Here is a 17,413-nt window from a genome sequence, read left to right as displayed (position 1 = left end):
CCCATTTTCTCTCTCTCCCCTTCTTCTTCTCACTCTCTTAAATAAATACATAAATTTAACAAATCTAGAAAGCTTAAATATGTCACAGAGGTCCAAGTAAGTCACAAGAAAAGATTATGAAAGACAAGCAAGAAAGAAGGATGTATACAGCTAAGTTTGCTGTGACGCAGGCCCTTTTCTTCTCAGGCCAGGAGGGGTTGCTGGCAGGAGTCCCATCTAGCATGTGCTCCAGAGACCAGGAGGAAGCTTCAAAGCCTGAAGCCGGACCCCAGATCTCCAAGCTAATAAGCGATTGCCTCGGGGCTTAACCCTGGGCCTGGCATTGTGACGGGTCAGCAAAGCCCCCATTCAGAACCTATAAAGGACTCCCTCCTCCCTCCTGCCTTCTCATGAGCTGGAGCTCTCTGACTTTCTCCTCTTTTCTTCTCTTAATCTAATAAAGTCTCTCTGAACTTCAAATGCCTTCTGGGATTTTCCAAGAGATAGTTCCAAAGGCCCAAGGGAAGCCACTGCAGACGCAAGAGAACAAGGCCAGGGACAGCCTTATCCCTGGGGAACGATACAAGCCCCCAGGTAGATAAGTGCCTGCCGCCTCAGACAAGCCCCAGGCAGCAGACAGACAGACAGACTATCAAGGGGCCAGCGCTTGCACAGTGGAGACCAGGGCACCAGGAAAGGACTTTCTTCCACAGGATTCTTAAGAAACTAGGCTTTCTGGGCTGGAGAGATGGCTTAGTGGTTAAGCGCTTGCCTGTGAAGCCTAAGGACCCCAGTTCGAGGCTCGATTCCCCAGGTCCCACATTAGCCAGATGCACAAGGGGCGCACACGTCTGGAGTTCGTTTGCAGAGGCTGGAGGCCCTGGCACACCCATTCCCTCCCTCTCTCTCTCCTCTCTCTCTCTCTCTCTCTCTCTCTCTGTCACTCTCAATAAATAAAAATGAACAAAAAAATTTAAAAAAGAACTTTAAAAAAAAAAGAAGAAACTAGGCTTTCCCTCTCTGCAGAGAAACTACCGTGAAGGAGGCCGTTTTTGCCTCTGGAGGAAGGGTGGGCCTTCCGCGGCCATGGCGACTGCACCAGCTTCTGTCGCTCTCCTTTTCCTGAATGCAGACAGCCAACTGCGACAGCTGCCTCGTGCTCCTGCTACCCGGACATCTGTGCCGTGGTGGACGCGCCAAAGCCAACCCTCTTCCTGGCTTTCTCACAGCAACGAGAAAAGTAAGTAATATGGTTCTCAATGGACCACAGAGAGAATGAAAAAGGGAAGTAGAGAAGTGTTGAAATTGGGGCTGGGGAGATGGCTCAGTGGCTAAAGGCTTCTGTTTGCAAAGCCTGCCAGCCCAGGTTCGATTCCCCAGTGCCCACATAATAAAGCCAGAGGCACAAAGTGGCACATGCATCCGGAGTTGGTTTGCAGCAGCTAGAGGCCCTGGTGTGCCCATATTCACTCCTTGCAAATAAATCAAAATTAGAGAATGCACAAAATCACAACCACAATAATAAACCCAGACCCAGGCTAAATCCCAGATAACAGCCAGCATCTTCATGCTTGGCAAAGGCTTTGTGCTTTTCGCTCAGACCAGCAGCCGGGCCAAGGTGCCTGCTCTCAACACCTCGCAAAAGCCCGGGCATTGCAAAGTCTCACTAAGCTGGATAGGAAACAGCATTCAGAGCAGAATAAAAAAAAAACAAAAACCTGCCCTCATTCAAAGAAGCAGGGGTCAAATCCATGGAATCCACCAAAGGCTAGTCGTTGAGTCCAGTGAGCCTGCCAAAGGGGTGTGATCAGGACACTGGAACCCTTCTGGAAATGCCACAAAAGATGCTGAGCAGTAGGAGAGCCTGGCAGCAATGGACAGGAGAGCTCAGAGTCCGAAGGGCTGGGCTGATAAGCTACATGGGGTTGGGTTGCCAGGCCACAAAAGGGTACTGGGAGCAGATGCCAGGAGTCCCCAGACTGGCCAATATTGATCTGATGTGATACCAGTCATGCGTCAGCATGTGGTTGGTAGAAGCTAGCCAGCTTGTTCCAAGATGCCCAGGGAAAGGCAAGCACCAGAGCAAGGCAGGAGCGTGTTTGAGAAAGAGCGACGGGGGATGGCTGACCCACCCCAGCTGCTGCCACACATACCATAGACTGCATGGCTTATAAGCAATGGAAATTTCTCCATGTCCTGGAAGCTGGAGTCTAAGAACTTCAAGGTACTGGCAGGCTTGGCAGGCTTGCCCTGTGTCTGGCTTCTCACTGTGACCTCACAGGGCAGAAGAAGCAAGAAAACACCCGCAGGCACCTTTAGAAGGCTGCTACACCATGATCTAACAAGGTGGGGGCTAGGCTTCAACATCTACATCTGCATGGTCAGAAACATCCACTCCACTTCCAGTATAATCAATACATTATGATATTGGCCTAAACAGTAGACAGAGTAAAGAGATTAGAATTAGAGTCATGGATATGATAGATAGATGATAGATAGATTAGAGCAAACATGGTCTTGCCAACAAGGTGGGTATAGAATAGGTATGGACATTCAGTCCCCTGGGAACTGGGTGCGGGTTACGTAAAGACCTGGGTTTGGGCTGGCACGCTGGGTCTTCACGCTCAAGGACCAAGATGTTCCATGGGATCTGGGGAGGGTGTGTCAGTTCAGCAGAAGCTTTTGCAGAAAATAGCAAGATTAAAAGAAACTGGTGCTGCATTACAGAGCCTCCCAACAGGCAAGAAGTTACCCACAGAGAACAGAGATTAGTCCCTGGTCACCCTTGAGCCACCCACAGGGAGAGACCACGGCACAGAGATAAACTGCCATTTTCCCACAAAGAAGCCTCCATGAGGGGAGTCCACAGAACAGAAAGATAATGTCTTGCCTGCAAGGAACAACTAGGAATGGAGATAAGCTCCCTGCCTGGCTGTGAGTTACTGATAGTTTTGGGCTGACTGGAACAGGAGTGGCAAGTACGTAGCTGCCTGTTCACACCACATTCACTTCTGTAACCTTGCTTGTAAGAAGAAAGATGGAAAAAGCCCCTCTTGCCTAAGGCCAAGGAAGACACCATTACAGAGATCTGGGTGTCAGTCTGCTGGCATGAATAAATCTTCCTCCCTCTGTCCAGAGTCACTTTCTGTCAGGAATTTCCCACAACATTTCCTGGAGGCGCCAGTGGGATCAGACTGCTGGACCCCTTGTGGGGTAGAAGGGGGGCACGGCTCCTGGGCTCTGCAGCCCACTATGGCCCCTGGGACTGAGAAGTAATACCCTAGGTGATTCTGGGGTCTCCTACCAGGAGGCCAGGAGGATGAGCTCTGGACCAGGGCACCCAAGGAGGAGTGACATGAAAATCAGGAGTGGCCGACCGAATCAGGTAGGAAACCCTGGACGGTGGTACAGGAAGGAGCTGGCACAGACTGATTCCCTACGAGATTCCTAGCTGACGGCCTTTTTTCTGCCAGGTAGACTGATGTTCCCCCAATCTTGATATTTAGGTAGATCAGGATTATCACTGGGAATAAATAGGAAATTATTTAAACTCGCAGTGACAGAGCATGGAGTGACTGAGGCTACAGGGTCTGATTGCACCCTAACTTGTGGTTCCCCTGGGGCTCTTTCATCTAAACAGGTGCTCATCTCCCTATAATAGGCACAGGGTTTATACATATGATCTTCACTGGTAAGACCCCTTAAGTCACCACAAGGCAGCCCGCCAGGTGGGCATCTGTCTGAGGGAGACTATCTGGACCTCCACCCCTCCCTGTGCACACACCAAAAGCACTCTGGGCACTCAGAAAGTGGGTTCCTCCCAGTTGAAGCACTAGATGATGTCCGAGGCCAGGTTAGAAAATTTCAAGGCAGGATGTTCTGAAAATGACAGTGGCAAGTTGCTACCATCAAAGTTAAAGGCTTGCTGTGAAATTGACTGGCCAGCCTTTGGTGTGGAGTGGCCACCAGAGGGCACCCTAGACTGGGTGCCATCTACCGAGTCACGGAAGCTTGCACTAGTGACCCAGGCCATGCTGATCAGTTCCCGTACACTGATGGCTGGCACGTGCTGGCTTTGTGCCCACCTGACTGGCTCTGTATCCACGTACACAGAAATTCACCTACAGCACTGACTGCAGGAACCACCAAACCAGAAGAGAAATACTCAGTTCTTCAAGCCCCTGAATGAAGCCCTGGGCCTCCCCCATATGCCCCACCGTGAACCTGGTTCCGCCTGCAACCAGTCTGGGGCCAGAGGCACCACCTCCCCCCATCTATCTGGCCCTGCCACACAGGAAAGAAAACAGGATCTCCTGCCACTAGCAGCACTCCTATAGCTGAGGAATGGGGAAGATCCCCAAACCCAGGCTGCCTGACAACTGGGGTGGGCAGTACCCTTCTATCTGCTGTGAAAATCCCAGGCCAGTCCCTCCCCAGGGCAGATGGAACTTATGGGATGGGCCCAGTACAGTGTACCTATCAGTCCTTCACCACCAGCGACCTCCTAAACTGGCATCCCTGAAATCTGCCGTACTAAGAGCAGTCCCAAGCCATGATAGATCTTTTGGCCACTGTCATGCATAGCCACCAGCTAGCTTGGCATGATTGCTGCCAGCTGCTGACCACCCTATTCACCTCTGTTGAGAAGCAGCGCATCTATCAAGGTGCCAGGGCCTGGTTGATTAATCAGCTAATCAGCGCCCCCCTCCCCAAGATGCAGTGAACCCTGAGTGATTTGCAGACACTGCCCTCCCAGATGAACATCCGAACTGGGACCCCAACACCCAATAGGGAATGGAATCCTTCATCTGGATGAGGCAAGAGATCTTAGAAGGAACACACACAGGCACACAGCGAGCCACCAGTTTGACCAAAGTGAGCCAGGTGACTCAGGAGCCAGATGAGTCACCGAGTCAACCCTATGAGAGACTGTGACACATCCAGGCACCATGCTCCATTTGACCCTGAGGTGCAGCAGCACTGGTCCTTGGGAAACACAGCCTTTGTCCACTTAGGCTGTGCACCGAAAACTACAGAAGCTAGGCGGCTTCACTGGAATATAAGTAGTGATCAACTCATCAATATTGCAGTCAGCGTGGTAGCTAACTGAGAGGTAACAGCATGCAAAGAAAAGGAGAAATGCCCAGAGAGAAGACAGACATGATGGCTGTAGCCCTCAGGGACGGGACGAGAGGACCGCTGGAAGAAGAGGCCGCCACCTGCTGGTAGGAGAACCCCTCACATGTTAAAAAGAGACCAACATGCATGTTATAGGGAGAGGGGCCATTGGAAGAATGAGTGCCCTAAAAGGGGAGAAGATCAAAGAACACAAGGTTGTAAAGAGACCAGACCTGTAGGATTACAGTTGAAGACACAGAATAGAAGGCTGAATCTGACTTAGGGTGACTGGGCTCAATCACAATCAGTCCCCCAAAGCCTACAGTCAAAATAAACCTGCAGAACCAAGCTGCGGACTTCAGATCCTGGCGCAGCCAATAGTGTGGTGACATCTCCCACTGGCAGGCTCCCTAAGAACTCTATCACAAGTATTGGGGCTACAGAGAGCACCAAAAGTACTGGTTGGTGAGCTGAGAAATTGCTCAGCAGGAGACCTCTGAGTCTGCCACCAGTTCCTGTCTGTGTTTGAAGCTCCAGGCCCCCTCTTGGGAAGAGACTTGCTATCTAAGCTGAGCACCACAGTAATGATGGACTTGGGCCCTGCCACCAACTCTGGTGCCCTGCCAGTGCTGGCTCTGAAAGTCTGTCCCAAGAAACAGTAGTGACTGCACTCTGAGGCCCTGGCAAGAAACGTTCAAAGTTCACACCAATGTAGGTGTTATGTCGAGTGCTATCCCAAGGTGTGGGACATAGAGAAGGAGATTGGCCTTGCTAAAGGCTGTCCACCTGTGGTGGTGACCCTCAAGTCTGGGGCCTCCCCCATAAGACAAGAGGCAATATCCAATCCCCTGGGAAGCCTGGCTTGGGACATCCCCCCTACATCAAGAGGCTCAAAGGAGGAGGAATTCTGTGAGAGATTCAGTGTCCGTGGAACACCCCACTACTCCTGGTCAGGAACCAGAGACCAGTGACTCTCAGCCCGTGCAGCATAGCCACGGAGCCAATGCACTACTGAGACTGTACCCCCCCCCCAGTCCATACACCCTGCGGAGCCTGACACCTCCCATGGTGGCGGTTCTCACTTGTCTGGATGTGAAGGGTACCTTCTGCTGTGGTTAGCAGGATCAAGTCGACCCTTGTATGCCTTCGAGTGGGAAGATCCAGAAAAATGCTCAAAAGCCAGCTGACATGGACCCGGCTACCCCAGCTTTTCCACATCTCCCTGCCATCTTTGGAGAAGTGCTGGCAAAAGACCTAGAGAACTGCCAACCAGCAGAGTGCACCGTATTGCAATATGCAGATGATGTGCTGCTGGCTGCCCCTCCAGAGAGGCTCGTATAGAGGGCACCGATGAACTGCCACAGCTCCTACAAGAGGCGGGTATACAATGTCCATGAAGAAGTCCAAGTGTGCCCAGAGGAAGTCACCTACTTAGGACGGCATCTCAGCTGGAGAAAGAGGAAATTGGGAGAGGGATGGAAACAGGTGATTACCAGGTACCCCCACCCCAAGACTGAAAGGCAACTCTGGGAATTTCTGGGAGCAGCCAGGGTCCTGCAGGCTTCGGATTCCAGAATTCTCCACGTAGCAGGGCCCCTCCACTGCACCTGCCATGGATCTGCAATGGACCCATTGGGAGGAACACAGCTTAAAGCACCACCCAGCCTTTCCTCCTGTATGCGCATGAAAATAAGGGACTCAGGCTAGGGGTGCTGACCCAACAAATGGGACCATGGAATAGGACAGTGGCATACTTGTCCAAACGGCTGGACCTTCATGTGGTAGGATGGCCGCCCTGTCTCCGGGCATTGGCGGCCACTGGACTGCTGGTACAGGAAGCAGATAAAGTGACGTTGGGACAGACTTTTACGGTCAGAGTTCCTCAGTTCCCCACCATGTCACTTCCCTACCCAGTGGGACAGCTAGCTGCTGGATGACTGGGGAGCAAGTGGCTATGCTGGGAGAGAATGCCTGCATGCAGATTGAGGCAGTGCAAACCCTGAACTCAGCCACGTATCTACCAGAAGGGGAGAGGGGGCCTCTCCATTTCTGCCAAGAGTATTGGAAATGTTTTCTCCCCAACCTGATTTGAAAGATGAACACTCCCTAACTCAGATTTAGAACTCTTCACTGGTGGGAGCCAAAGTTTCCAACAGGAGACTACTGTACCGGGTGTGCGGTAGTTACTGCTAAGGAGATTGTGGGGGAGGGGAGCCTCCCAGTGATAGGTGGGCTCTGAAGGCTGAGCTGCGCGTGCTCACCAGGGCCCTCCTGCTTGAAGGGAAGCGGGCTGCATGTGCACTGACTCCAGGTATGCTCTTGCCCCACTGCATGTCCATGGAGCCATCTACTAGGACAGAGGACCATTAACCTCGGGGGAAAAGGAAATGAAAGACAGCCACCAGATCCTCCAACTTCTGCAGGCAGTCTGGGCCTCCAACTGCCAAGCTCACACTCAGAACTGAGATAAAGTGAGCCAAGAAAACCAGCTTGCAGACCAGACAGCCAAGTAGGCGGCCCTCCTCGAGAAAGTGAGTCATGCCCCCCACCTCTCCTTTAGGACCTAAAAAAATATGCTTTTCCCTCCCAGTCCTCCAGGGCAGCCCAAATGCACGCCAGCGAGAAGGAGGGGGCATTGGGGGAAGGAGCAACTGAAAACTCAGAGGGGTGGCTGATCACCCGAGATGACAGAATGGGCAGCACCTGACTTAGGCAGGCAGTCCCATGAGGTGACCCGCCTGCCCTGCTGCAGAGCGGCGTGGTAGTCCCGAGCCTGGCAATGCAGGCTCAGCAAGCTCGAAGAGCTCGTCTGCAATGTGCACAGCGCGAGGCTAGCAGGGGGCCCGAGCCACGCCGCTGCCTCAGAAGCGGAGGTCCCATCCACTTGAACACTTGGAAGTGGATTTCACATACATTCAGCCCAGTGAAGTCTACAGATACTTGCTGGTCGTGGTCTGCACTTTCTCAGGCAGGTAGACGCCTTCCCAACTCGTGCAGAGAGAGCCCGGGAGGTGTCCCACGCTCTAGCCAGAGAAACCAGTCCACACTTTGGGGTCCAAATGAACATAGGATCAGGCAATTGTCCTGTTTTGTCAGCAGAATTGCCCAGCAAATGCCTAAGGCAGTAGAGCTAGCTTGGGATCTGCACACAGAGTCGAAAGGATGGAAAGACCTCTAAAAACCTCCACAGCTAAACATTGTCAAGAGACAGGCCTGACTTGGCCAGAAATCTCACCACCTGTGTTGTTCAGAGTGTGCCGGACACCCCGTAAACGTGGCTTTTCCCCTTCTGAAATCCTGTTTGGACATCCTTCCCCGCTGCTCCAGAGGGACTCTGGCCACCTCTGGGAGTACGGACAAACCCACCTCCGGCGTTTTCTAAAAGACCTGGTCAACATTGCAAAGGAGAGAGTTGTACCCTTAAATCTCCCTTCTCCCTCTAAGCTCAAGGTCCCTTCAGCCCTGGAATTTGGGGAACTGGGTCTGGATCAAGGTCCCTGTGAGGAGAAGCCTGGCCCAAGGTGGGAAGGGCCATATCCAGTTATACTGGCCACTCCCTCAGCTCTTGAAATTGCAGGGGTCAGGCTATGGATACCCCACACCCACACCAAGGCTGCTGCAGACCTAGGCCTGGAGTGGAGACCCCGGCCCTGCACCTGGACCAGCCACTGATGCTCACTTTGTCCAGACGACCTGGAGGTGGCCCTCTGGCAGGGATCAAATATGGCTGTGGGGGACCCTGCTGTTCCTGAACCTGAACAGGCTGAAAGACCCCCACTCAGGTCCGCTGCTGGTGCCTCGGACTCACAAGCTAGTCTGGGAGGCGTCCCTGTGCCACAGACTGGCTCTGATCAACAAGACTAACTGTCCCCGTCAGGGCCCTGTCTCACCTCTTTCAGTGGGTGTTTCTTAGGGGGATCTGAGAACGTGATAACCTTCCCCACCTCAGCTCAGAACTGCTACAGTGTGGAGTCCTGCCCAGATCACTACAATGGGCACACAGGAGAGGGCTGGAGCTATACCAAGGAACTCTGAGGACTGTGGCAGGGGGTGTGCTGGTCATATCTTAGATATTGGCCTTGTGTGGACTTTGTCACTCCAGGGGTTTGGAAGGGAGCCCCTAAAAGAGCAAGGAGTCTCAGTGTCTGATAAAAATGCTTGTCCTGAGCCAGGAAAAGGGCATGGAGTAAATTGGGAATTGACTATAGAGAGACTCCAACAATGAGGCTCTTGAAATGTTGGCATGGGTAGATGTTTCAAAAGCCATTGGCAAGGGGGCTGGAGGGATGGCTGAGCAGTTAAGGTGTTTGTCTGCGAAGCCAGAGGACCCAGGTTCGATTCCCCAGGACCCACATAAGCCAGATGCACAAGGTGGCTCATGTGTCTGGAGTTCATTTGCAGTGGCTGGAAGCCCTGGCATGCCCATTCTCTCTCTCTCTTTCTCCTTCTATTTCTCCCTTTTCTCTCTGTCAAATAACTAAATAAAAATAAAATATTAAAAAGCCATTGGCAGGGAGCTAACGACTGGTCACACTCAGGTTAATATCCAAGCCTGCCAATGTGTCACTATCTGTGAGCAGTCAACACACTGGATCCCTGGCCCTCCAAACCCAAACCCCGACCCAGGAACCCATGAGGGGAACACTAACTCTCCCGCTCCAACCCAGATGCCCCCCCACCGGATAAAAATGCTTTAGCTGGCAGAGACCAGGCATGAGTTGATAAGCAAGCAGACCCAGAACTCAGGAAAGATTGCTGGATCTGCTGGAGAGCTAGCCAGACGACCTACGCCGGGGTGGGAATTACCAACTTTGTTTAACATGAATGGACACAATCCAGCCACCAAAGGTGGCACCTGTGTGGCAGGGCCCTTCGTATAGAATTCTGGGAAAAGCAAACTGTGTGGGAGAAAAGGACAACTCCACCAGGCTGGCTTTTAAGGCTAGAGCCCCAGATGGTACCTATTTGCCTCTCAGGATGGTACTTACATGTTCTTCCCAATAGGCAATAGCACCCTACTCTTCTTGACCCCTGACTTAAAGATGCTCCTAGGAAATGAGATCTCCAATACCTGTCTAGGCACTCCAGACAGAAGAAGAACCCAGTCCTGCCCCCCATCCTCCTAGGCATGGCCTTAATAGGGACAACGACCACTGGGGTGACTACCATAGAGCCCCAAGAGGTGCAACAGTCAACTAATCAGATTAAAGAGGACCTCAGCCTAGTCCAGCAAAGTACAGTAACCCTGCCTTCCAGATAGATTCCTTGGCCTCAGTCTTGCTGCGGAACCGCAGGGGACTAGATCTGATGACTGCAGAGAAAGGGGGTGTTGGTGTTTTCCTGGGGAAAGAATGTTGTTGTGATGCAAATCAGTCAGGAGTAGTAAGAGAAAAGGCCCGAGACTCTTGGAAAGAAGATGCGGGAGAGAGCTGGAAGGTCTTATCCACAGAGCACCTGGCGCTCCTGGGTCCCTTGACTCGGTTCATCAGGAATCAGATGGAGGCAGTAAGATTTCAAGTCATTCACCAGTATCAGAGGATCCCATTAGAAGAGTCAAAAGGGGCGGGCTATGAAGATGAAGAGGAGGGGATATAGCAGAAAATAGAAAGATAAAATAAACTTGTACTGGGTTACAGAGCCCCCCACAAACAGGCCAGAAGTTACTCACAAGAGAACAGAGATAAGTCCCTGATGACCCTTGAGCCACCCACAGGAAGAGACCAGGACACAGAGAGAGAAACTCCTTGCCTTCCCCACAAGCCCCCACAGGGGGAGCCCACAGAACAGAAAGATAATGTTTTGCCTTCAAGGAACAACCAGGAATGAAGGTAAGCTCCCTGCCTGGCTGCAAGTTACTGATAGTTTTGGGCTGACTGGAACAGGAAAGACAAGAAATTTAAACTATGTAGCTGCCCTGTCAGGCCAGGTATACCTCTGGAACCTTGCTTGCTTGTAAGATACCCTCTTGCGTAAGCTCGGGGCTGACACCATTATGGAGAGGTCTGGGTGTCAGTCCACCAGCGTGAATAAACCTTCCTCTCCTCTGTCCGAGCGGCTCTGAGTCTCATTCAGAAAATTTCCACAATAAGCCCAATTAGTAGAGCGGGTGGAGGGGAGGGCACACCTTAGAAAATTCTGGCTGAGCAACCTGGAGACCAGGACCCCAGTCTGATAGGCCAACTCCAAAGGCTCCAGTGCTTTGCAAGGTCAAAGCCTGGAGATAGCTCTTCTCTCTGCCCGCATGGGGCAGTCAACCCCTGGTCCTCCACCTCAGAGAAGGAGGCGCTCCAGGCCCAGAGCATCACCGTGGCATTTGGGGCTGACTCAGGTGCAGGCAGATCATCCAGCAAGGTCTCAGTGGGCGGGAGGCTGCACACGCTGCGTAGGCAAATCTTCAGGACCTGGGACTTGACCAAGGGTTTGAGGCTGGGCCGCAGGTTGCTGCAAGAGACAAGAAGAAATGGGGCTTCTTTGCATAGCAAAGGTGCTGGGGTGCAAGGTTGGCCAAAGGGGCTCCCAGGGAAGTTAGATCAGCATGACTGGAATGTGAAGGTAAATTAATGAAGGCTCTGGCTCGGCATAGGGTGGGGGTTGATGGGGAGAAAACAGCTTCTTCTGCCTGGGAAAGGCTTGGGACAACCAGAAGGTGGATCCTAGCTCACTGGAGCTCTACTGGACTCACTGGAACCTGCTTGGGGACTGTGCTGGTATCAGACCCAGGACTGTAGATAGGACCAGGAGTGAACCGGTGAAACAGGCGAGACCTCAGTACTATGGCAGGATTGGGGTTTAATTGGTGTATGATGGGAGTTAGCATCCAGCATTGACTAGGATCAGGGCTCAGTGTATAACCAGGGTCAGTTACCATTCCATACATGACCAAGAACAGGGATCAACATGTGACTGAGTCAGCATGTGACCAGGATCAGGGCCAAACTGTGACTGGGATTATGGCTCAGTTGTATGACCAGGATCAGGGATCTGTCTGCCAGCGTCAACAACAACCTATCTTAGACATGAAACAGAGCAACTTAACCTTTCAGGCAGAATGTACCAGGGCACAGCCCACCCAGCATTCTATTTCAGTGGCTGGCGCCATCCTCAGCCCCCAGACTCTTTGCATACCAACTACCACCCTATACTCAGAGGGCCTTCCCACGCCCTAGGGGGGTTTACCTCAGGCCCACAATGACCAATATGACCTTCTGCTGGAAGAATGTGGTCAGGACATTGGGCTCCTTCTGGAGGAGTCCCTGTAGGGCAGAGGAGGAGCCACCATGACACCGGTGTCAGATCGCCCACCCTTGACTTGGGAAGTGTCCACTGTGGACTCTAATGTCACACGCACCAGGAGGCACTGGATGAGCTCTGGTGTCTGAGTGAACTTGTAACTCTGGGTACCATACTCCTGCCTGAGCGATCTGGTAAGCAAGATGACCGCAGAGAGGAAGCTTGACTTCAGGACGTCGTCCTGTCCACACAGAAGGACACCAAGGCCAAGTCAGGGGATGGTCAATGGATTATTTCCCAAAATTCTGTCACATCACCCAAGTGTGTCAGGGTGCCAGCAGCTGTGTGCATACACAGAATTTACCTCACACACTCAACACACACACATACACACACACACACACACACAGAGCCACCTTACACACACATACAGAGATTTACATGACACACACACAAACACATGTTGCACACGTTACACGTCCGATACATGTAACACCTGCATCGGGAAACACGTGTGGATCTATTCATAGCATTCCTTGTGCATGACAGCCCACCTCCCTGCAGATTGGAGAACAGGCCCATCAGGTCCCAGCCTCACTGCTCTGGGCGAGTCCAGCCCCATCCCAGCCTCCTGCAGCCAGGGAACTGGACCCAGGAGCGCAAGAAGCGGATCTCAGGGGGGCTCTGCTCCTGAGCCCCATGTTCTCATAAGCACAGCCTCAGGGCCAAGCAAGGCATCGGTCCACCTGCCCGCCCTGCCCTTCTCCGAGATGTGGGTGGGGCTCACATAGGGACTGCAGGAGAAGTAGTACGTCATGTGGGAGGCGATGTTGTCCACCCAGGGCAGGACCCGCTTCTTGGCATGTGCGGCCATCTGCCCATAGCACAGCAGGTAGGTGCTGCTGATCCACCTCCAGTGCAGGTCAGAGTCTGATAGCTGTGGGGGGTGGCACGGCGGGGGCGGGGGGCGGGGAGGCTGGCTTTCAGTCCTCCCAGGCCCCACCTGCCCCATGCCCTGGGGGAAATTGAGGCCTCTGCACTGATTTGGAGCGGTGGCCAGCTACATCCACACTCCATGGGGCTAGGCCCTAGGCTGGTCTCTGTGAGAACCTGCCCTAACTGGCTTCCCCAACCCCAGCATTTCCAGGAAGGCTTTCTCCTCTTTTGGGGTCTTCCCCATATGGCTGTTGGGGCTGAAACTGACTGGGACCTCCCCTCCTAAGTCAGGGACCCTCGGGTCAGGCAGAGCCTCTGGGGGCCTGTGGGCTCTATGACCTCAGATCCTCAGCCCAATATTGCTCAGATTTCCTTTCCTTGGGAACAGGACTCACAGGCCGTGCAGGGACAAAGAAGGTGTCCCATGCAGCCTGGGTCCCCCACGCCAGCCACTAAGTTCCTGTCCTGTGCTGTCCTTTCTAGCACGGGTGAGCGCCTGGGACCTCCCTACCTGGTTGTCCACCACAGGGTTGGACCGCAGGAATTTGGTGCGGCCCAGGTGCTCCATCTGGTCCCACACTTTCTCCAAGTGTCTGACAGAGGCCAGGCCGACAGCAAGCGCCATGCCCTGTGGGCCGGAGGACCCTGTGATCCAGCCCACAAACAGTAGTGCGGGTTCGAGTCCAGCCCTCTGCAGCCCGTCATCCTAGTGGGGCTGCCCCTGGCCAGGCTGGAGTCAGTCCGTGCCTGGCAAAGGAACCCTGTGCCATTCAGTACAAGGTTGCGATGAGGCAGGTGGGGGTGAGGGCCCAGAGTGATGGGCCCGAGTCTGAGAGCCCAAGATTGCAGGGGTGGTAACCCACCTCTCGCTGGCTGGCGTTCTGGTGAGACAGCTTCAGGAGGCTGGTCAGGTGGTGCTCCACCTCCTCCACGCTGTCGCACTCGCGAAGGATTAGCCCGTAGAGGTAGAAGAGAAAGACCTGAGAGGGCCGGGCCAAGGGCTGCTCACAGAACGGCCCTCTGAGCAGAGAAGGTCTGAGGGTGGCTGCCTGGGTCAGGTCAGAGCTGCCCTGGACATACGCTGCCCTCTTGAGGGTGGGGCACTACAGTATGAGGGAACCCTCCCGCCTCCCGGTACATGAGATGGAGCCTGGGAAGTTGCTTCCTAGGGCATTCACACGTGGCTGTGGGGCAGCCTGCAGCTGGCACTGACCTTTTCAGCAGCTCTCTGGGGATCCAGGCTGAGGGATTCCAGAAGTTTCTGCAAGGGGGCTTCTGTAGATGACACCTTCTGCGTCTCCCAGTCCTACATGTGGGCTCAGTGCTCAGGCCTTGCCTGCCTCCACCACTCAGCCCACCAGGGCTGGACAGAGCCCAGAGCCCATAGGACAGAGAGGGTTATGCCAGGGTCTGGGGTGGGGGGCACAGACCACTCCCAAAGGGATGAGAGGATAGGGTGGAGGACGAGTCCCTTGAGCAGTCAAGGCACTCCATCCTAGGTGCATGCAGCCTTGCCCACCTCTGCTGCTATTTCCCTGAGATTCCCCTGAAGACCTCTAACCTTAGGACATAGAGGCTGACACCCTTACAGAGCCTCCAAGTCCTGCTGACCTCTGAAAGTGAACTCCTACACCTTGTGCCTCCCCCACGCTGGCCCAGAGGACTTTGATTGTCCTGTTTCCTCCTGAGCCCACATTTGCTGATCCGCATGTGTGTGCACGCACGGCATGTGTCTGGACAGCCTGTGTCTGTCAGCACATGTGCCTACTGCAGCTGTCAGTCTGTCACTCTGAGTGGCCCAGGGATATGGAGAGCAGTTGTACAAGGTCGATAATGATGGGGGGCTGGGAGCCCAAAGACCTCAGACACTTCTGGTGTCAGCTCTGGCCTCCAAGCTGATCTCAGAGGACAGAGGCCCACCTGGCCTAGCTCCATTTCTGTAGTGCCCTGCCATGCCTACTTCCAGAACTATCACGGAGGGCTAAGCTGGGAGGGAGACTTGAAAGGCATTAATCGTCCACATAATGAAGAAACACTGGATGAGATCTGCACTTCTGCCAGCAGGGCGAAGCACATCTGCCCTGGCTCTTTGATACTTTCTAGCACCTTCTCATGGGAGGTTGGGACTTCAGAGATGGTCCAGTCCTGTGGAAGTCCCAGGGTGTCCTGTGTAGTGATGGACTGGGACAGGTTTTAGGGGCCTCTTCCCATCCGGCGGGGCGTAGCTGTCCCTCTGGCCTTACCTGGCTGTGCTTCTCTAGGAAATGACAGATGATGTCTAGTGCCAAGCTCTGCTCCTTGACCAGCATGTCTCTGATCTTGGTGACCAGTACGTGTTCCCAGGGTAGGTGGACATTTGAGAACTCTGCCATGATGCCCAAGTCCACGTTGTCTGCGGAGGGCCCAGAAGCAGAGACGCATCACCAGTCCTGTCCATCAGTACCCGGTGACCAATAATCCCTAAAGTTAACAATGGACACTGAAGAGCTGTAGGCTGCCTCAGTGGCAAGGGGCTGCGTATACCCATGGAGACCTTTCCCCATCGGGCCAAGGACTCTATCGATTTGCTGCTGGCCAGGTGGTGGCCTGCCCGCCACAATGAAAAGAACACACATGGAGCCTCAGAGCTGTGACTGATCATGTCGTGTGTCAGTGAGAAAAGGACAGGAATGTGTGAAGAAGGATGCTGTCCCTGCAGGAAGGCGGGAGGGGGCATGCTCTCAAATGCAAGCAGGAAAGCCTGCCCGAGCCTGCAGCACATCTTCCCTAGATGCCTGGTGCTGCTGTCCCGCCAAAGGCCGTTGAGTTGAGGTCTGGCTCCCAGCAGGCTGATCCAACCAATGGCAGGTGACCAGATTATAAGGGCCCTGACCCAATCACAGCATTGTTGTCACTGAGGAGGGTCATATGTTGGTTCTATTGGGAGGTGGTGGAAGCTATGAGATGGGGCCCAGTTATAGGAAGGTGGTCCGTGGGGATGTGCCCTGCAAGGGTGTCTTGTCCCTGGCCCCCTCCTGTTACCACCTGGTGAACAGCTGTGTCTCAGCCAGGCCCTCCCTCCATGATATTCTGCCTCACCTCAGGCCTACAGCTGTGGAACCAGTCAACAGGCACTGAGTGAGTCCTCTGACACCAGGAGCCAAAATACATCTTCCCTATTGTTTCTGTCAAGTGCTTTGTCACAGCTAACATGCACATGTATAAAGGGCTCCTTTCAGGGCTGAAGAGATTGCCTAGTGGTTAAGACACTTGTCTGCAAAGCCTAAGGATCAAGGTTCGATTCTCCATGTCCCATGTAAGTCAGATACACAAGTTGGCGCTTGCATCTGGAGTTTGTTTGCAGTGGCTAGAGGCCCTGGCGCACCCATTCATTCTCTCTCTACATCTCTAATAAATAATAATAATAAAGGGCTCCTTTCTCACAAGAAAAAAAAAAGCCTGGAAAGTTTATGATGCCTCTAGAAATTTCCACATTTCTAACATACTACACAGACAAGATGCAGAAAACAGTTCTGAATGAGTGCAAAGCCAGGCTTAGGCTGGAGGTGGGAATGACTCTGTCCCTGGGTCACAAATACCTCAGCACTGGGCTCTTGTCAGACAGAACTGCAAATCATGCCTTGTAGGACCTAACACTGGGCCAGGGTCCTGGCCTGAGCCTCACGGTGTGCCCCGCCACCAACCAACCTCAGCCTTGGCCCAGTGTGGTTCTGGCCTCCTGGGGGAGGCCTGCTCCCAACATCTACTGTCACTCACCCAGCCGTGTGCCAGGGGTCAAGACACTGTGTGCCCCACTAAAAGTCATCTGTTCGTTCATGCACCTGTTCAGGTCCTTGAAGCCCGCTGCCCATCTGCCGGTCAAGCACTGGGGCCTCCAGTCAGCACAGGGGTTTAACAGCCTTGGGAGGAGTCAGGCCACCTCCACCTGTATTCCCAAAGCTCCAGGGATGGGTGACAAGGGGTGGCTGTGAGGTCCCTGCCGAGCTGAGCCATGGGACTCCAGCTTGCCCTGGCTTTGGACAGGCCTTGGCGGTTCTTTAGCTGCTGCCTCCAAGGGGTTCTCTGCCCTAACTGGCTTCCCCAACCCCAGCATTTTCAGGAAGGCTTTCTCCTCTTTTGGGGTTCTTGTCAACTCTTCCCCATATGGCTG

The 17,413-nt window shown here is 53.5% G+C and overlaps 1 protein-coding gene across 1 annotated transcript in view; it reads right to left on the bottom strand.

The window, feature by feature from the left end:
• The window catches only part of LOC101617528 (maestro heat-like repeat family member 5), a 48,372-nt gene extending 32,566 nt beyond the window's left edge, over positions 1-15,806 (bottom strand). The window contains 8 exon segments of the mRNA XM_045143561.1: positions 11,403-11,538; positions 12,274-12,350; positions 12,446-12,568; positions 13,775-13,891; positions 14,127-14,243; positions 14,477-14,569; positions 15,507-15,655; positions 15,707-15,806. Coding sequence (XP_044999496.1) covers positions 11,403-11,538; positions 12,274-12,350; positions 12,446-12,568; positions 13,775-13,891; positions 14,127-14,243; positions 14,477-14,569; positions 15,507-15,655; positions 15,707-15,806 — 912 coding nt within the window.
• Positions 15,807-17,413: the final 1,607 nt, after the last annotated feature.

Source organism: Jaculus jaculus, chromosome 2, assembly GCF_020740685.1.
Source record: "Jaculus jaculus isolate mJacJac1 chromosome 2, mJacJac1.mat.Y.cur, whole genome shotgun sequence".
NCBI classification, from domain to species: domain Eukaryota; kingdom Metazoa; phylum Chordata; class Mammalia; order Rodentia; family Dipodidae; genus Jaculus; species Jaculus jaculus.
This window is presented reverse-complemented; position numbering and strand designations above follow the sequence as displayed.